Below are 22,067 nucleotides of genomic sequence, written 5' to 3' on the forward strand. Positions count from 1 at the left end.
GTGTTTCGTGTCATGAAGATTTCAGACCTTCACTGAGATGAGGCCAAGCCTGTAAGGAGCCTGAGGCATCTCACGATGTAACAGCTCCAGTTTTTTTCCACGTCATGAAGTAGTCAGACATTCTAAGAGGAGATGCAAACTACATGTGGTTTTTGAGGACAACAACCTTCTAATCAATACACAATTTTTAGGCTGTATATTTATATTCACACCCTCAAGTGTCACCCAAATGAGGATGAGGTTCCCTTTGAGTCTGATTCCTCTCAAGGTTTCTTACTCTTCCATCTAAGGGAGTTTTTTCTCACCACAGTCATCTCAGTCACATCAAGCTTGCTTATTGGGGATAAATACAAACATTTAATAAAAGTTGAAATTAAATTGAATTAACAGTATACAGTATAAAGTGCATGTGCAAGTAAAAAGTAAAATGTAAATAGCAAACATAATAAAGATTACCCATCAAGCATGATACACAAACACAATACAAAAACAAGCAGCTATTGCTTGTTTTAATTAGCGTATTATTGGAAAATTTCCCTAAATCAAGTTGGGGCAATTACTCGCTTCCTTAGAGTCACAACAAAAGTTTAAGTGGAGTTTGAGAGTAAATGTTTGAGCTTGTAGAGATCATGTATGAAGGTCTGTCGAAGACCTTTTGAAAGATTGTGTTGGTGCTTCATGAGCTCAGGTGTCACATTCTAGTCATTCATTCATTCATTTTCTACCGCTTATCCAAACTACCTCGGGTCACAGGGAGCCTGTGCCTATCTCAGGCGTCATCGGATAGCATCGGAAGGCAGGATACATCCTGGACGGAGTGCCAACCCATCGCAGGGCACACACACACTCTCATTCACTCACGCAATCACACACTACAGACAGTTTTCCAGAGATGCCAAACAACCTACCATGCATGTCTTTGGACCGGGGAGGAAACCGGAGTACCCAGAGGAAACCCCCGAGGCACAGGGAGAACATGCAAACTCCACACACACAAGGCGGAGGCGGGAATCGAACCCCCAACCCTGGTGGTGTGAGGCGAACGTGCTAACCGCTAAGCCACCGTGCCCCCTACATTCTAGTCAGGTATATTTTTTTTTTGTAGTTGTTGTCATTGTAGTTCTTTTCCAATATCAGTGACTAAAAGAAGTTGCATTAACGGTGAATAATCTTGGTTTCACTTCAGTCCCCTGTTATTTGTTTGGGCTTGCAGCTATGACAAGTTGTTTGCAGACAAGCCACGTTTCTGATAGAAGGTTTCAGGGGGTACATTTTGTATTCATGGATCCAAGGTGACAACAAGCTAATTTCAAGTTTTATACATGAGAAAATGACTTTCAAAAAAAAAAGTTAAGGCAGAATTTTTGCTGTTGCTGTATATTAGGCTCAGACATGTACATGTAAGCATTCATTAACATCCCTGGTTCATTTCCTTACCACCTAATTTTCCCTCGTCAGTCACTTCCTGTTTGACAGTAATTTGCTTGCTGTGTACATCCCGTTGCACTAGTCTCCATGGGATCTTCTTAAAGAGGCATTTTTCCCCTGAATACTTAATTACTGTCGCAAACACTCATATAAGAAAGCACTCAAGCATGCCCCGTGTGTCAGATTGAATTTGTGACATGACTGAGAACGGAACGCTCGCTGTGTGAAAAACCCTGACAGTTACAGTGTTTGACAATTGCGAACATCCCCATCACTCCGCCTATCTATAATAACCGTTTTTACTCTTCATGTTGATGGGAGAAGGGAAGGGAAAACAAGAAGCAACATCAACAACATCACTACGCCTCTTGTTAGCACAAAGGCCTTAAGACAGTCAGCAATGCAGAACCTCTTTCTGAGAAAAGCTAGTACAGTGTCGCAAGGGAGCTAAGCAGATGGAATTTTGCCACAGTCTGTACCACATGAAATGTGGAGGAGGTTTAAAAAGTAAAGGAATACCATCAAGGCCAAAGAGATGGATCTCGCGCCGGTATCCATAGCAACAACGTTAATTTTTTTCTCAGATTTTTACACTGCGCTTCATGATGAGTATTAAGGACAACCGTAAGGAGACCCCCGAAGTCCATATAATGAAGCGCACCATAACAGCTGGTAGGAAATTGCTTTAGGGAGCATATATCAAGCTCAGATGTGCAGAGCTGCATGGCTTTTTTCCCAGCAGTTCCCACTCTGAAGCATCAGGCATGTACATCATGTACCTTCTTGTCACATGTGATATTAGGACTACAGTTCATGTTACCAAGACTCCCAAAGAATTATTATCTGCTGATCCAAAACCACTCTGACCACAGCATGTTCAGCAGCAAAAAAAAAAACATTTATGTGTGTGGTATAAGAGATGGATGAGTCAGGAGGGAAGGAGGGGGGTTAATCTTGGTTTCCAAGCAACAAGACTCGGCAGACGGCACAGAGCTGTGAAATCCTTGATAGTGTGGAGTTAATAACGCTAAAAGAGGCAATAGCTTGCAAGTACCGTGAACCTGTACAGAAAGTGGGACCTGCATACCACTGGGGCTACATGATGCATATAGTGAAAATCTGTGCTTTTATTATCACCATAAATATTGTGACTTGAAGCCTGAATTGAACTGTTACCACTGGGTAATGTTATATGTAGTGTATACTTAATCGACTGATTATATGTTGTCCAGTTGCAATTTTCATACTAGTACAGTGTACGTGTGGCTAAAAAACAGGAAGTTCAAATGGCTGCAATAAATAAGTACATTTTGGTGTTATATATTTGCCTAATGTGCGTAATACTTTAAAAAAATTTATTGAATTCAATTGATGGAATTATATTGTTAAACCTGTAAATGATGTGTTAAAGAAAAAAAGGTTTTGTTCTTGGGTGTGTTCAGTGATGTATAATGCCACTTGTTTGGGAAAAAAATGCTCAAATGTTTTACTGAATTACTAGTTATACAAATATTAATAATCGCAAAATTATTACTGAAGTTACTAAAAAATGTAGTATGTTAAAATGGAACAGTGTTTGAGACTATTTTCTAGGTAATACTATTTTATAATAATTATATAATGAAAAATATTACTACTTATTCTATATGGAACAAATGGTTCTTTCACTTGTTTCATGTATGAAACTCCAACACGTTTCTTTAAATTAAATAATATAAATGTGTACTTTTTTGTCATCTTCTTCTTCTTCTTCTTCTTCTTCTTCTTCTTCTTCTTCTTCTTCTCATTATTATTATATCCAACTTAGACAAGAAAGTAAAGAAAATTAGAATGGTATAATTATATTTCAACAAAAACAATAAAAAAAAGAATAAAAATGATATACTTTATTAATAACTGCAAAACTCATTTTTTCTCATTTCAGTTCCGATTGCTTCACAAATTTAATAAACTATATGCTCTTTTCTAAAATATGTCATTTTAAAACACGTCACAATGTTATCTACATATTCATTTGGGGAAGTCGTGGCCTAATGTTTAGAGAGTTTGACTCCTAACCCTAAGGCTGTGGGTTCGAGTCTCGGGCCAGCAATACCACGACTGAGTTGCCCTTGAGCAAGGCACCGAACCCCCAACTGCTCCCAGGGCGCCGCAGCATAAATGGCTGCCCACTGCTCCGGGTGTGTGTTCACGGTGTGTGTGTGTTCACTGCTGTGTGTGTGCACTTTGGATGGGTTAAATGCAGAGAACGAATTCTGAGTATGGGTCACCATACTGTACTTAGCCGTATGTCACGTCACTCAATGGTTCCACAAGCCAAATACAGAACCTCAGTATATGTAGAACTTGTTTAAGAGTCTGCCCCGAGGGAATGAACCTCACTCCAGACTACAGCTGTATGAAACAGCAAAATAATTTCAAAAAAGTCTTAGGCTTATTAGTAAAAACATTAAGTTTATTATTGAACCTGTCTTTGGCAAGTATTTTATCTCTTTCACCTTTTCATCTCTATTTTTGCACACTTTAGATTTCAGGATTTATTCACACTCTAATTCAAACGAACACCATCTGGCACCTGTGCCACTGTGCTGCTGAGTTGCCAGTGTGCTCAATAACTTTTAAAAATCCATCTGATGGAGGCCAAATATTTGTTAGAAGTTATAAAAAGTAGCAAGTACACTATGCATCTGAGGGCCTGTTTATTCTGGGAAAAGCTCCAGCGATAAAAAGCTCTGTGCTGTTGAACAGTAAGTGCTATACAACCATGGCTGGGTAGAAACTCCTAAGTACCAGTGTTCCTTTTACATGTTAGACAGGTTTAGTGAAATACTTTTACCAGATAGGTTGTGCGTCATATAATAATAATAATAATAATAATAATAATAATAATAATAATAATAATAATAATGAGGGGGGGCACGGTGGCTTAGTGGTTAGCACATCGCCACCTCCTGCCTCCGCCTTATGTGTGTGGAGTTTGAATGTTCTTCCCGTGTCTCCTCCGGGTTTCCTCCGGGAACTCCGGTTTCCTCCCCGGTCCAAAGACATGCATGGTAGGTTGATTGGCATCTCTGGAATATTGTCCGTAGTGTTTGATTGCGTGAGTGAATGAAAGTGTGTGTGTGTGCCCTGCGATGGGTTGGCACTCCGTCCAGGGTGTATCCTGCCTTGATGCCCGATGACGCCTGAGATAGGCACAGGCTCCCCGTGACCCGAGGTAGTTCGGATAAGCGGTAGAAGATGACTGAATGAATGAATGTTCACATCATTAACAGCTTAACAGCTAACAGATTACTTTTATTGTGCACAAATCATTTCTATGATGTCATGTGTTCACTTAAATTCACATGATCAATTTCAGGAAATAACCATTACGTGAGCATATAATTGCATAAACATCACATCATTGCAATTACATTTCTTTCATATACAATTGTATAACTATAATTCAATTAGATATTATTATAATTATAATTAGATATAATAATTATATATGTATGTTATTAGGTACACAATTGTTTATCTATTGCTACCTGATAACATTATCAAAATTACAATTACATAATTACATAGCTAGTACATAAATACACTCACATAATAACAATTACATGAATTCATCTCTGTTACCCAAATATGGATTAATTAAGGATTCTTTTTTTTCCTTCATTTGATCATGTGAAACATTGTCAGTTTACCATAAGGGCAGCTGCTTGAAATACACACAAACATGATTGACAGGTGTTTGTGCAAATCAAAAGTAAGCACAATTTGAAAAGAGCAAAGAGTAAAAAGTTCAATATGGAATATTTATGTAGTATTAAACTTTTTTCCCATTAAAACTCGACACTACTTGTTGAATGCTCTGTAGGAAATTATCCATATGATAAGCATGTAGGCATAGACCACTTGGTTTAGCCTCAGTATTAATGCCATTTAAATTTCCGCCTCACCTGTGATGCTAGCCAGACAGGAGGGATGATTTATTGGCAAGTGCGCTTGACAGTAAATGGTGCCAGTAAAAGCATAAAGCCTGGGCACTACTGATAAGAGAGGGAAGCTGTGGGCATAATGATAGAGGCTGAAGCACGGTGCCCTCTTTCAACTGCTTCAAACAGAGGGAGCACTTTCAGTAGTACAGAATTGGACCTGATGATGTAGGAAATCATACACATAGAAAACAAAAGTCATGCACAATCTTACACTCCCAATTTCCCATTTGATCTGTCAGCAATACGCCCAGAACATGTGTTTCATAATACGTTTTATTTCCTAATTCTGGATGTGTGATTAGCATATTCCATAGAAATAAGGACATAAAATCGTATCCTATCCTATACTTTAGGATCATAGACCCACATACACAGCTTAAACATACCAGAATAGATCTATATACAGTAGCCTTCAGGAATGTGTTGGCACCAAGTAACATTCTCTAAATGTGCTCTCCATGTCTAGTGTGTCTCCCTTGGTGAAGTCGGCTGGCGACTATACAAAATTACCACACCGCATAACAGTTTGCAGTAGTCACCTACAAATCCTTTTTTATTAGTCCTCCCATCATTGTTGTCAGCAAAAGAGCCTAGAAATAATACCTGTTGGCCAACTGTGGGTGCTTTAGTCCTGCTTTGTATAGTATATTTGTTGTAGGGACAGAGCACTGGCTTGGGGCAGAGGCCAGGGATATGGACAACTGATAGGAATGGTGTGAGTTTGAATCCTGGTACCAACAAAATTACAATGTTTGGTCTTTTGTGCATGGTTGAATTCACTGTTTTATAAGGCCCTTAACCGTCATAACACTGTAAAGACATGTTTCAGTTTTGTATCATTTTAAAGAACCTCTGCCTGCTGACAAGATTAGAATATTGTTATTTACAAGATTAGAATATTGTTGTAGCTCATCCACCTCAAGGTTTGCGTAGTTACAAAGGTACATAGTGGTTCATAGTTACCCTATTTAGTCGCTGACCATGGTTCTGAACTGTACTCTAAGATATAAAGTAGGGTAGGATAGGTACAAACCTGTGAGAAGATGTGCCTCAGTGTTCAAAAGTATAACTGTAAATTAGTGGTAAATAGAATTTGGAAGGCACTAACATTTTAATTTTGGTACATTTAACTTTAATTAGATTTGTTGAGAGACAACAGTTATCAACCATAACCAATATTGTACCATGACACTAGCCCTTTTGTACTGTAACAACAGTTACAATATTTGTCATGAATAGCCTATAGTAATAATGTGAAAAAAAATTATTAGATGTGATCTGATCACAGGTGAAGTCAAACAAGTGTGAATGCATATCCAATTATAATTATATATTTTTTATTCATTAATATCATATCAATCTTTTACATGTTTTTTTTTTACGTGCCCATCTACATACAATGAACTTGACCCCTTTTTTCAGATTTCTGGTAATTTTGTCATTGAGCTTAATCTCAGATTCCACCTTACTCTCTCATCTTAAATTATTCATCAAGTCTTGATCAAATCTTTATTACCTTGGAGTTTTTTCTCTTTACTCATATCTCTTAAATCCAGTCAGACTTTTCTTCTATAATCTCTTGCTGTGTAACACTTTAACTGGTTTCAGTACTTGACTAGTCCTATCAGATCAGATCTGTGATACTACAAAACCCCTGGTATGGGTCTTGATTGTAAAATTGAATACTAATATTACAGCACTTTTTAAAAAATTCCTATATATATGGAGAAGTTTTCATTTTGTTTAACAGTCTACCTCATTGCCCACAATGCTATTCGTCTCATTGTTGAAATTGGTACTGGTGGAATTTTGATTCTTCTCTATATAAAAAAAGCAAATCAGCAGATCTTAAGTTATTCTTCTTTATTCTGTCCAACATATTTAAAATCACACACCATAATAAACTCCATGCTCTATCACACTCTATATTAGCCAAAGCGAGTCTACTCAAACTCAACTTCTGGGAGTTTAAATCTAAGGTTTATTTCTAAGGTTAAGTCTAGGTCTCAGGGTTGTTCAAGCCCAAGCACCTCCAAGCTGCACCACTTGGGCCACTTAAGACCCTTGACCCTCTCTGCTGCAGGGGTGCTGTATTATAACTGACACTATGCACTGACCCCAACTTCTTAAGCTGGAATATTCAAAGAAAATTATTTCACTCTGCTTTAATGTGACAAATAAAGGCTTCTTCTTCCTCATACTCTTCTTTCAGTCCTATATTATATAATTTACTCTAAGTGCTTTGCTCAGTAATTTCCTGACTTGACCCCTAGTCATAAAAATTCTTGTGTCAAGCAGCATATTTTATGTAAAATATGATTAAAAAGGTTAAATATACTGCAATACCACTCACATCAGAATAGTTTTCAGAAACAAAACGCAGAAGTTATGGTGTAAGAACTTCTATCACATGTAGAATATGTAGGCTGTGCCTCATTTGTATTCATAAATATAGTGCGACAAAGTCTAATCTGTAAAATCGTTGAACTTTGTGGCTGGAGCAGAAGCAATCTGCCACTGAGGCTGAAGTAATCCACTCCTGATCTAGTGTTGTCTACAGTACAGGAGTTAGTTTTTCAGTCTTTTCTCCTGGCCATTTCCTCTGACCCCATATGCCACTCAGTATATGTCAGGCCAGGCTGGATTTACAGCCTCTGTGGAGTTTGTGTACTTGACAGCACTAGCCCAAGCTGCTTTAGTTTCATTCAAGCAAGAGATTGTGCCCTAAGTGGAACTGTTGCAGGAGGAATTGAATGGATTTTTGTGTAAACATTTTTTTTTTATTTCTTGCTATCATCCATTCATTTATTTATTTATTCTTAGTCAAAGATTGTTTTTATAACTAGCTGGGGACCACAAGAATAGAACTATTTGACAGTTGTGTCCTTGTGTGGACAATTGGTTTCCAAAAGAAGAAACAAGTGCCAAAAGGTTTCCACTTGGTTACTAAGGTTAAGGTTAAGGGTCAGTTTAGGTGCTCTTTAGATGCTTGCAAGTGTGCAATTTATTCCTGGCAGTGGTGTCTCAATGGTTCAGTTTCTGGGCTATTGATCAAAAGGTCAACCATGCTGCCATGTTGGGCCCTTGAGAATGGCCCTTAAACCTCTCTGCTCCAAAGGAGCCGGTCATTGCTGACCCTGCACTTTGACCCCAACTTCCTAACAAGCTGGGATAAAGGAAATAATCTCACTGTTCTGTAATGTATTGTATAAGTGACAAAGGTTTCTACTCTTAGAAGGTATAATATATTGTTGGCATTGCTCAACTTTTAGTCCTGTGTGCTAAGTTTGGTGAGACCAAACTATACTGGGTACATTTACATTTACAGCATTTGGAAGATGTCCTCATCTTATTTATTTATTTATTTATTTGTTTGTTTGTTTGTTTGTTTGTTTGTTTTAAACAAATAATGAAATTAAGTGCTTGATTTAGTGTTTTGGAAAGAGGTAGGTCTTCACCCGCCATTTGAAGATAAAGCCAGTCACTCAACTGTTCAGACATCTAGGGGAAGTTCAATCCACCACATCAGTGCAAGAACAGAAAAGAGTCTTGTTGTATAGCTACCTCATACCCTGAGAGATGGTGTGACCAGTCGAGCAGTGCTAGTAGATATGAGGGAGCGAGGTGCAGTGCAAGGAGTGATAAGAGCTTTAAGGTAAGAGGAAGCTGGTCCATTTTTGGTTTTGTAGGCCAGCATCAGGGTTGGGGACACGGTGGCTTAATGGTTAGTACGTTCGCGTCACACCTCCAGGGTTGGGGGTTTGATTCCCGCCTCCGCCTTTTGTGTGTGGAGTTTGCATGTTCTCCCTGTGCCTCGGGGGTTTCCTCCGGGTACTCCGGTTTCCTCCCCCGGTCCAAAGACATGCATGGTAGGTTGATTGGCATCTCTGGAAAATTGTCCGTAGTGCGTGAGTGAATGAGAGTGTGTGTGTGCCCTGTGATGGGTTGGCACTCCGTCCAGGGTGTATCCTGCCTTGATGCCTTGACGCCTGCCTTGATGCCTTTGACTCTGATGTGTGCAGCTACCTTAAGCACAGCAGTGGGGTGGTGTGTGAGAACTTAGGCAGGTTGAAAACAAGCGGTGCAGCTGTATTTTGGATTATTTGCAGAGGACGAATTGTGTTCACAGGTAGACCTGCCAGCAAGTGAGTTGCAGTGGTTCAATCTCAAAATGATAAAAATGTGAGGATGTGTGGATAAAAAAAAATGCAGAATCCTTCTGATGTTGTAGAGAAGAAACCCACATGACCGTGTCAAATGCAAGGAAAATGACAGTTGATTGCCCAAGGTTACACCACGGTTCCATGCCATGGCTGAATAGGAGATCAGAGTTGTGTAGGGATATTGCCAGTGGCATGACTACAATGAGTATCAGTACAATTGCAATGTATACAGTGACAATAGTTGCATTAAGAGGTAAAGACCAGCAATAGGAGGATGGCACACATTTAAACACATCATTTAAAATATTATTTTTATCACATTTTTTATTATCACAATTACAGTCCTTCAAGCCTGAGCTCTCATACAGAAAGCTGCAAAACTACCACACATACTAAAAAAACAAAATAAATATCCTTATTACATCACACTCAGGTTAAAGAACAGGTATCTCATGTTGTCTTCATTTACACAGCCAAACTATTCTTCTATTTTTGTTTGTTTGTAGCTGTGATTTTGATATTATTATATAAAAAGCTAGTTTCCAATTAAACTTATCTATTTGAGCCAAGATTTATGACATAAGCAGAACCTAGCAAACGTGTTTAATCCAGGGGTATCTGCAATCTGACTTTCTAAGAAACTAGAATATACACTGTTACAGTATATAGATTGTTGAGATTGGCAGAATACATCATTTTAACGCAGGTCAATTGTACAAAAATGTTCAATGCATAATCTGTTACAGAGACTCTAGAATCTAGCCATGCTAGAACTCAGCCAAGATTTTATTTATTAAATTATTTATTTGGATAATCTCATACGGTATAACTTTAAAAGGCTGTTGAAATCAGTTTAAGTCTTAAGTGCGTGTGATGTCCAAGGGTTATGGTTCCAGTAAGCAAAGATCCTTATAATCACCAGCTTGATTTTTTTTTACTTGGCTTATGCCATTGATGTGTTGAGGGTATGCATCATTAGTAGCAGTTTAGCATTTGTTTTCAAGTGTGTGCCTGGGTGCATAATGAGCATTGCAGGTTGTGTGAATAATGGAGGTGATTTGATGTAGGAAAACAGCCAGAAAGACAGAGAAGCAAGTGATGCACTAGAAAAGGACCTTTCACACAACATGTACAATGGGTGACTCATAAAAGACGTGTCCAGCCTCTTGCTGTATTTCTGTCTACCTCTGATCCCAGATGGGTGGCTGTGCTAGATTAGAAGAGTGCATCGAAGTGTCTTCTTTTGTTCTCACACTGGAATGCTTGGCCATATCCAATCAAGCAGCTGACTGTGTGTGTCAGCCCATGTGATTCGGCTTTTCTTTCCTCTCGCTCCAGGTGTCACTCTTCCATTCACGCTGTTGCCGAGGAAAGGCTGAGAAACTTGCCATAACAAACACTGGCTGACAATAGCAGTGGCTAAGAATAGGTTTCTAGGGCTTTAATCGTTACTGCTTAGCCTCTGGCAATGACCGCCTGTTTATATGACCAAGAGGAATTTGCTATTGTGCTTAATATTGAACCAAATATTGACCAGTTTGTTACTGCAGTTCTTTCCAAAACTATCAGGTGAATAAAGATTTGTCATTTTTTTAATGCTTCCTCTGAAATGTCACCTCATCATTCCATACACCTTGTTATTTATTTATTTTTTTCTTGAGCATTATCAGTCAATCAGAAGAACTATTTAGTTAATGACTTCTCTACTTTTGATTTCTCTCATCACCTCATTGTTGGAAGTTTTAATTAAAACTGTTCAATTAAAATCAGCACCGTCTCCATGGAAATGGGGCTTGAAAGGACTGAAGAAAATATTTTCAAATCGCATTGCAATCAGATTAGAAAGGGAGAACTGGTACGAAGAGTAAAAATGGCAATTGTACAGTGAAAACTTAAATAAATCTGAAAAATGTGTTTCATAAAACTTATCTTCAGTGTTGGTTATCGTAGGTCAACTAACATTACTTACTCTATTGATTTGTTCATAAAATGAAAAACGGCCATTGAGTAAGAAATCCCAGCTGAAACTGTGTATCATAGCTCATGGCTGTCAAGTGTCACGCATTGAGAGTGACAGTCACACATTTCGGTCTTTTCTCACGCTCTCCTGCCACACATTGTATTTCTCATGCAGAAAAACTTTTTGACTATTTATCATATGTTTAATATGCCTCAGCGCCCATAATGTATCAGTCCGCACCGCTGTCTCAGGAATCAAGCGCCTCTCAGTTCTTAGTCGAGCCTGACACTTATCAGCCAATCAAAAAAAGAGGCTACACAAAAGCCAATCAGAAACTAGCACTATCTGGGTAAGATTTAACGCAACAACCAATGAAAAAAAAACAACATATTCATTAGAGAGGGTATTTTCAATGGTCGGTTTGAACAAAACCTCAACACGAAACAGCTTGTCTCTGGACGGGACATTGTCCTCAATCATGACCCTTGTCATGATGTCACACTTGCCTGTCTACAATACAAAAACAAAAAAAGCCCTGTCTTGCTCGTGTTTCTTAAGCAGCTTTTTTAAAACCTCTGACCAAATTTAGAACAACACAGACTGGCAAATTTACACACAGACTACATTTACTCTGGAAGCAAAAATAAAGACAAGAGCCCCACTCTTACAAAAGGATTCTGCAGGATGGCATAGATCCAGTTCACCTAGGTGCTGTTAGCTAGTGTTCACTAACTGAGATCCTGTCAGCTAGTTTATAGTAATTAAGATCTTGTTAGCTTGCATTTGTTTACTAACTGCGATCCTTTTAGTTAACATTCACTACCTGAGATCTTGTTCATTAACTAAGATGCTGTTAGCCAGTGTTTACAAACTGGGATCCAGTGAACTAGTGTCCACTAACTGCAGTTGTTTTAGCTAGTGTTCACGTGTTCACTAACTTATAGATTCAGTGTAGAACCATAGTTCGAGTTTCATCAGAAAGGGCTTCACCAGATGTTACATTATTAAGAAAGAACCTTTAAAACATTTCTAAACATTACATATACATTATTAAACTCATGTTGTTTGTTGACCTCTTCCAGATGGAGGACATGCAGTGGCCCAGTGGTGATGTTGAAATTCCTAGTTCCATCTGCAGCCTGCCATGTAAGACCGGCCAGCGGAAGAAGACGGTAAAAGGGATGCCATGCTGCTGGCACTGCGAGCCATGTGATGGTTACCAGTACCAGTACGATGAAACAACGTGCAAGCTGTGTGCCTACAACATGCGACCTAATGGCAACCGGACCGGATGCCAGCCCATCCCCATCGTTAAGCTAGAGTGGCACTCTCCCTGGGCAGTCATCCCTGTCTTCTTAGCAATGCTCGGCATTGTGGCCACCATCTTCGTCATGGCTACATTCATTCGCTACAATGACACTCCCATCGTGCGGGCTTCAGGACGGGAACTCAGCTACGTGCTTCTCACAGGGATCTTCCTTTGCTACATCATAACCTTTGTGATGATCGCCAAACCGGACGTGGCCGTCTGCTCATTCAGGCGCATCTTCCTTGGTTTGGGAATGTGCATCAGCTATGCTGCTCTGCTAACCAAGACAAATCGAATTTACCGCATCTTTGAAGAGGGGAAGAAGTCAGTGACACCACCTAGACTGATCAGTCCAACATCGCAGCTGGCGATAACATCGAGCCTCATTTCAATGCAGCTTCTTGGAGTCTTCATATGGTTTGGGGTGGATCCTCCGAACACGATAATCGATTATGATGAACAGAAAACCATCAATCCAGACAAAGCTAGGGGGGTGCTCAAGTGCGACATCACAGATTTACAAATAATTTGCTCACTAGGATACAGTATTTTGCTCATGGTCACATGTACGGTTTATGCCATCAAGACACGAGGAGTTCCTGAGAACTTCAATGAGGCCAAGCCCATTGGCTTCACCATGTACACCACCTGTATCGTTTGGCTGGCCTTCATTCCTATTTTCTTTGGAACAGCTCAGTCTGCAGAGAAGGTAAAGCATACATACTTTTTGTTCTTTTACTAAAAAATTCTTACACATGTAGGTCAATTTAGAATTTGCTTAAAAGTGTCAACCAGGAATCATTGAATTTGGCAGGACAGATTTCAGTGTAAAAAACAAAACAAACATGGCATGGTGCGCCAGGAGTCCAGTTCAGGGCTCAATCCTGACCTTGAGTTACTGTCAGTGTGGAGTATTACATATTATCTCTGTGTCCATGTGGATCTTGTCCAGGTTCCTCCCAAAAACATGCCAGTAAATGGATTAACTGTGCTATATTTAGCTATACCGCTTAGTGTGAATAAAAATCTGTGTTCGTATGACAGTCTGTGATGGACTGGAGTCCATCCCCTATCCATGGTGGATTCCCATCTTGTACTATCTTGTACCTTGTGCTCCTAAGCTCAAAAGCCAACAAAACCCTTATCTGGAGAACCAAATCTAAGATCTAGCTAGTGCCCACTAGATTTGCAGATAGCAACATTTGCATTCACAGCAGATGTTCTAAGCTGGAAAGATGGTTTGGATAGAGGCTTTGTTCCTACAAAGGGTAAGATATTTGTGTCGACTGAAGCTGATGATCTGGAGCTTATTTTCCCAGCTGATACATGTACAGCTTTCACAGAGCGAGCCAAGAACATTATTTATTTATTAAAAAACAACATATCTTTATTCCATCTTTATGGAAGAATTTCTGCCTGAAAAATCTCCTTGCTGTCATTTTCTGTATGGCAAATAACCTCCCATATGTATCACACGTTCAGCTCCATTTCAAATCCATTTGCAGAATGTTTTTGTAATGGTGATGTTTTGTAATACCTGTTTCCTAGCTGTGGGCAATCCAGAGTCTGGCTTTTCCACCTCTAAACCACTATCCATCTTTCATCCCTTTCATAGGAAAGGATAAATTGTTGTTGGATATGGAAAAGGGTAGCGTTCCGGTAGGCTTGTAGGCTCGTAGGCTGGAAGGCCAGAATGGTACTGTAATGATGACTCGGTTTAAAGGATCACACACACACACACAACACACACACATACAGAGCTGTTTATGTTTCACAATCATCAGGACATTTGCTCCTTTTTTGTTTTGTTTTGTTTCTCATCATACGAATAGCTGGAATGAAAAGCAATTACTTAAAGCACACGGCTGAAAAGGAAATGATTTCAGTGCATGTCGCACACTGAATGCAGTAGTGATCCCGAATATAATAATGGACTGAACAAACTGTCAACTAACATTCAAGATTTGTAATATTTAAGCATTTTGATATACTTCCACAGTGCTGTTCTGTGTATAATTTATATGAGTAATTATGCCTTACATTGTACTTTACTGGACTATTTCCAAACTCAATACGTTTTAGCGTTTCCACTCAGGAAAACATGGACGCCTGCAGTAAAGCATATCATATAAGGATCCACAATAAGCACTACAATAATTACTTCTCTATTAACATTACTCACAGGGCTAGTAGGTAAATTGCTAGGGAGGAAAAAAACGAGTCATTATAATTGTTAAATATGGGAACAAGAAATGAAACAGCATATTCACAAAAAACAGAAAAGCAACAAATTACACTTTATTGAGTGAAATTTTAACATTTAACACGAAATTTAACAAGATATTTTAATAACAAGATATTTGAATAATTATTTTTTAAACACTTTTTGTTGATATTTTTACTTAATATTTACTTAGTATTTTAGATCTTGACCTAATTTTTACTTAACACTGTAAAAAAAAAGAATAAAATATTAAGCAACAAAGAACTTCTAAGATCTGATATTTTTACTTAGTAAATTTAAGTAAAAGGTTAAAGCAAAAAAAAAACATTTTATGCCAAAACAATGACAAAGATATTCTATCTATATATTCAATGAGATATTAAGAACAATATATATATATTTTAAATAATGCTTATTCAGGCATAAAAATGAGACCTTAAGATGAGATAGTAACATAACCCTAGTAAAAATGTTGATACTATCTTGACATGATTAGTTCAGAACAGATAATACAATATTTATTAATAAACTACTAAAAAGTTTAACTTACTATCTTAAGCCAAAATCTTGTATTTATTTAATGCTCTTGAAAAGATGCAGTGTAAGAAGATGTTATTATATTAAGTTAAAAATGCTAGACTTGATATCCTGAAATAGTTGAAGTTAAAATAAAGACAAGATTCTGATTTATTACATGACAATAATAAGTTAATCTAACAGAATATGATATTAATGTAATGAGTTGAAATCATGTCAAAATATCCTGAAATTCTGAATTTAATCAGAATTAAATATATTCTGTTAAAAAGTTACGAAATTTTAAAGTTAAAATTAAAGCAATATCCTGAGTTATTGCAAGAGAATAATGAGATGTTAAGTTATACTGAAGATTATCTTGACTTGATAAGAGGGTAACTAGCCATTATATTAAAATAATGTTATTCCATCAACAAATGGCACACTATTTTGAAGTTGAAATAAAGGCAATATCCTAAGTTATAACATCGGGTTAATGAAATATTAAGTTAAACTTACAAGATATTATCTTGACATATGTTGTTACATTGAAATGATGATCTTGAAAATATATTAAAACAAAATATCTTGAATGAATGAGTTACTGATTCAGAATAACTAGGTACGGTAATGTAACAACGTACTTAAATATTGAAGTAAACAAATAGAATGTCAAAACAACGACATAGTACATGTTGTGGTCATTCGACCGCTTCCTGTTCAGGGTCGCCACAGCAGAATGTCCGATCTGTACTGTACATTCTGATGTGACACGTTTTGAGTCTGAGTTTAATAAGGAAGTGGATTCTTTCTTTTTTGAAAAATGACATGAACAGGGAAACTCTACCACCTGCGCAAATATTCACAGTGTGAAAGCATGCTAGTGTTTCTTTGCAGTCTGTTGTTTTCTTCCAACACATGTTCAGCTCAGGCACAGCGGGTGGTGGTGGGCGGTGGGGGGTGTATATGGTCAACTGACTGTACGTGGTAAAACACAACTGAGGGGTAAGTAGGATCACTGTGGGTTTTTTTTGTCTACAGCGATTTACTGCACTGCTATTTTTAACTACAATGATGTAATGCATTGTTACAAGGCGATGTTTACTGTAGGTGCATTCTCCAAGGTAGAATTATGGAAATGACAGTAAAGGCTAGATGAGCTTTAATGCAATGAAGGCACAAAGATTCTGCTAAACACAGCTCGGGATATTTGATTACTGTTAATACTGGCTTTGTTTTTTTTTTGTCATTATATCTCTACTTAGTCATTTTGGAACTAATGCCCATTTGTTACATTTGCTTTGCTCAAAAAAAAGACATACATCTTTAAAAATAGATAATAATAAATAAATACAACATGGTTTAATGAGGTACTGAGACAGCAGAAGCCACTGAAACAATTTCAGTTTCTCTTCACTCTTTTTTTTTCTTCATATAGTCTATGATTTACATTATTTCCAAACTCATCACAAGTCATTCCAGTTGCCTTGCCAATGGGGCGGGGTCATCCTTGAGGATAGACAGGTTTCATCGTAGCATAAAAGTAATCCGTCAGAAGAACTTTAGATTGAATTGCATTGACTGTGTTCTACATGTGGGAGCAAACCGTACAACAAATAAATGGATGTTTCTCAACAGCACACTTGTACCAGTTAGTGCTCTCTCTTAGCACCGTTATCTATAGCTAACATAGAGTGTGATGAAGGACAGATGATACAGACTCCTGGGAGACAGGAGCCAAGCTCATTAGAGGAAGGCAGGCTCATCTGTAGCTGAGAGCAGCAGCGTGTGAAGGCCTGACGTCAGCAACGTGGGATTGTTAGAGCCAGGCTTGCGCTGTGTGTCACTCCTTACCTTGCTAATCTAGACCTGAATACAAATGATTCTAAACTGTTTCACACTGGCTGCAGGGGCTGTAATGAGGGTGTATGTATTTGTGTGTGTGTGTGTGTGTGTGTGTGAGGGACAGGGTGAGTCATCACAAAAGCACAAGGGGTTTCCAAGGCTCCATTTCCCACCAGTTTCCAACAACAAAATATTGACTTCACTCCAATATATCTGTGCACCACAGGCCCAGCACATGTCAGTAAAGATAAACAAGAAATTTATCCCCAGCCAGTCTCAACATGTAATGGAAAAAGTAATAGCTCCATATGCAGCCTAGAACACATTACATAGAAACGTTATCAAGGGCAGTTTTAGAGGATTTTAATGGTGGTGTTAAACCATGAATCCATGAACACTGGTAATAAAACTCATGCAAGATTTGTTGTTGTTAATAGCATGTATGTGGCTACATACAAAATACACAGATTAGAATTAATCTTATTCATCTGATTCGTTTCGTTAATATAAAATCTTTGTCAGAATGATGGGGATCAAACCCAGGTCTAGAGAAGGAGTACTCATGGTTTGCCCATGGAAGAACTTACAGTAGACCCAAATGCTGGATAAAATCAGACTGGCTAATAAACACAGGAAATACTAAAGAAAAAACTCAGAAGGCATTATTAATCACAGAACCACAAAATAAAACATACAAACTGGAAACACAAGACTAGGGAAAGAACACAAAAATGGTTACTGATTAAAGACTAAAACCAAATAATCAGTTATATATAGGGGAAGCAGTAAAGGGAGCATGAGGGACAGATGTGCAAAGGTGGGGAAACAGTACAGAAGATCAGGTGGGGCAAACACACCTGAAATCACAAAACAAACAAAACATGTTGCACAAAAACAAAACAAATCTAGCCAGATCGCCCTCTGGTGTTCTGGCAGAGAACCGGACAAGAAGTCTATGATCTTATTTATTTCTGGACCAGGTTTTATAGGATATTCGCATAAAACGTATGTTGGATTTGTTGTTCTTAGCATGAATAGGGCTACCTACAAAATACAGTATTGAATCGGTGTGAGTGAATTTATTAATGTTACGTAACAACACATAATATTTCAGGAACACTGATAATAAAACTTATGTAGTTTTTTTTATTGTCATTATTATTGTTGTTACTGCATACTTGAATGAAAGCCCGTATATCCACTTGGTTTGCAGTATGCATTTGGAAATTTGCAGCATGTGCATTCTTTCCTGCTTGCAAATTGACACCAATACCTAAAGATCTGCCAACTGTCCTGCTGTTATGAATGCGAAAAAGCATGTTAGTGTTTTTGCTTTGCAGTCTGCTGCAGTTTTTTAGTCCGTCTACACCTGTCAGAGTCAGGAACAGCAACTGCACTGTAGTACAGTGGGATCATTTCAACTATGTTATTGTTGCATGAGTGCTACGGATATGTAGCAATGTAGCTGCATTAACTAAACTAGAATTTATGACATGACATGAAGAAAAGCTAGATGAGCGTTGATGGGGTGAAGCTACAGAGCTCACTGGGGTTTGACCATGTCAAGTCTAGTCAAGAAGCTTTTATTGTCTACTGTATATAGCTGATGTAGTGCGTAGTGAAATTAAACATTTCGCCATACATCAAACAATAGAGGGCTACATGAGATAAGACTGAGCTACATAAAACAAATAGCAACACAAGTGCATTGTGGGTAACCTAGTGCAAATAGTGCAAGACAGACAGAGCAAACAATGCAATATGCTACAGGACAGATACATAAAGAGTACTGTAGTAGTACTAGTAGAAGTACATGAGCAGTATAGACCAGAGTACAGATTATAACATCACTGTGCAAACAGAGATTAGTAAACAGAAAAAGGGTTGTAAACATAGGTACCCCTTTAATAGCGGCATTGAATTTTTGTGCAAAACAGCATTAAAGCATATTATTAGTGTCTGTGGTGTAGTAAATATAGATTTATATTGTGTGTGTGTGTGTGTGTGTGTGTTTGGTGTGTGATTGGTGTGGTTCAGTTCTGGGTGTTGACCAATCCTCTAAGGAATAGGAGACATTAATAGTAAGATGTTTACCTTGTTGTCTTTCTTGAGACTGTATGTGTACCAGCCTGGGAAATCCCTTCAGATGGTAAAATTTTTACATCTTCTTCCAAATATACAGTAATCTGAAAACCACAGAATTTCCACAAGTAAAGTTTTAAAGTCTGCTTTTCCTCAAAGATGGGAAAAAAAGCATTTCCATTCCAATTCCACTGAAAGACACCAGCACACTGATGGTCAAAAACAACCACTTTTTATGCATCTCATTTGTAGGTCATTTAATACATAACAACATGAATAGCATTTGATGATCCGGAAGTGAGTCATCGTTCTTGACTTGAATGATCATAGTTTTTTTTTTACTCTTTTGTGCTGAAATAACTGCTTATTATTTCAGTGAGTTTTGTTCTGTTGGTTATATTTCCATTTTTGTTCTCAAACTAGCATTCAGAATATTTATTTTATTGCAATCTCTACAATAAAAGTAACTCGGGTAGGCGGAAAACTCATAAATAAAAAATAAAAAATAAGGTGATGTTTATACCAGTTATAAACTGGGGTTGATTTTTTTTCACTATGGAACACAACCAGGAACTTGATCAAAACATGATAGTGGGTTTAAAAACTTTTCCTTAAGGTAGACAGATTTACCTTAGGTTACATTCTCACAGCTTTGCTAGCTTTGTGAAGCTGAAGCTATGAAATAACTACATCATTATTTCAGCATACTGTATCTCATTATTTCAACCTTTATTCATTTTCCGCTAAACAACAAATAAGAAATTATAAGCTAATACTTAATGAATTAGTCTCAAAAATTAATTGTATAACTATATTCATGAACGAATATATTATTTTTTACTGATTAACTAAATTTAAAAAAATAGACTTTTTTGAGGGGGCACGGTGGCTTAGTGGTTAGCACGTTCGCCTCACACCTCCAGGGTTGGGGGTTCGATTCCCGTCTCTGCCTTGTGTGTGTGGAGTTGCATGTTCTCCCCGTGCCTCGGGGGTTTCCTCCGGGTACTCCGGTTTCCTCCCCCGGTCCAAAGACATGCATGGTAGGTTGATTGGCATCTCTGTAAAATTGCCCGTAGTGTGTGATTGCGTGAGTGAATGAGAGAGTGTGTGTGCCCTGTGATGGGTTGACACTCCGTCCAGGGTGTATCCTGCCTTGATGCCCGATGACGCCTGAGATAGGCACAGGCTCCCCGTGACCCGAGGTAGTTCGGATAAGCGGTAGAAGATGAATGAACGAATAGACGTTTTTGTTATTATACTAAAATCAAAATGGAGCTCAGGACATGCAATTCAGGGCTTATATTTTAAATCATGTTAAAGTCAGAAAAAAAAAACAATCCATTTTTCATTTTGATGAAATCCCGCTGCAGAGACATCCAATGAGTTTTCCCAGACAACCAAAGATACATTATTCAGCATTGTTAAACAGTACACTGTAAGTAAACTGATATTTTCTTTAAGCATAATAAAACATAATTCAGTTATAGAATCATACACTAGAAGCATTTCCTGCTTATTGTCATTTTTGGTTAATGCACAAGTCAGTGTTCTTTCTAACACCACACATATCTATTAGTATATATATATATATATATATATATATATATATATATATATATATATATATGCCTCCCTTTGATGAGGCAAGGCGGTTTCTCATGATTTACTGTGAGCTTGAGGACATTTCGATATGGAACACCTGCCGCTTGGTAATATCGCAGTCGAGGAATAGAACATGACCTGGTGGTCTGGTCGCAGCTGGTGTTCCTCTCTCTCTGATCGGAGTACAGATATTTATTAACCCTCTCTCCATTTCACCCTCTATATCTCTATTCCTAAGGACATCTCATGCCTGGGCCTATTTCCCCCCCACATGAGACTAATAGCCTGGCTATATTTGCCCATGCCATTAATCACTAAACCAGCCAGGGATGATGTTGTAGGGAACCAGGCTTTAAGTGGTAAATTATCTTATCTCTCAGCAGGGAATCCAGCAGCAGGGGTATTTATAGCTGTACTTTTGGATAGCTCAGAGGGTTTACATTACCTAATAAGCCAGTATGCCTTGCATACCTGTCTGGTACATATATTAGAAGAGCAAATAGCAACAGAGATAGTAAGCTGTGATATACTGTATGTCTGTGGTGTTTGTGAGTAAGGGTACAATATTGTCTTTATTGATATTTCTGATGTGGCTTGATTTTATATGTAGAGTAAAATACAAGTTGGTGCATATTGTACTGAATATGGTTAGCACACGAATAAGCATCGTCTTGAAGACATAGAATGCAACACCGTTTAGCTTCCGTGACATATATCGTCCATTTATATTCATGAGACTTTTATTAACACTAAAAAATGTATCTGGCTTAAAAATATTTAAATTATTGGTTCTATCAAATCAGTTAATCAATTATCAATAATGTTTGGTTTCATTTTCCTTTTAAACTACAAAGTTGCTATGAAAGTTTCCAAAACGTAATAGATAGCATCCCACATGTTCATGTCATCTCAAAAAGCTTTACGTACAGTTGCATGCAAAAGTTTCTAC

General features: G+C 38.0%; 1 protein-coding gene across 1 annotated transcript in view; it reads left to right on the forward strand.

Moving 5' to 3' along the window:
- Positions 1-22,067, forward strand: part of LOC132837926 (metabotropic glutamate receptor 7) — a 218,721-nt gene that overhangs the window by 163,800 nt on the left and 32,854 nt on the right. The window contains exon 8 of the mRNA XM_060857929.1: positions 12,623-13,558. Coding sequence (XP_060713912.1) covers positions 12,623-13,558 — 936 coding nt within the window. The remainder of the gene's footprint in view (positions 1-12,622; positions 13,559-22,067) is intronic.

Source organism: Tachysurus vachellii, chromosome 22 (assembly GCF_030014155.1).
Source record: "Tachysurus vachellii isolate PV-2020 chromosome 22, HZAU_Pvac_v1, whole genome shotgun sequence".
Lineage (NCBI taxonomy): Eukaryota > Metazoa > Chordata > Actinopteri > Siluriformes > Bagridae > Tachysurus > Tachysurus vachellii.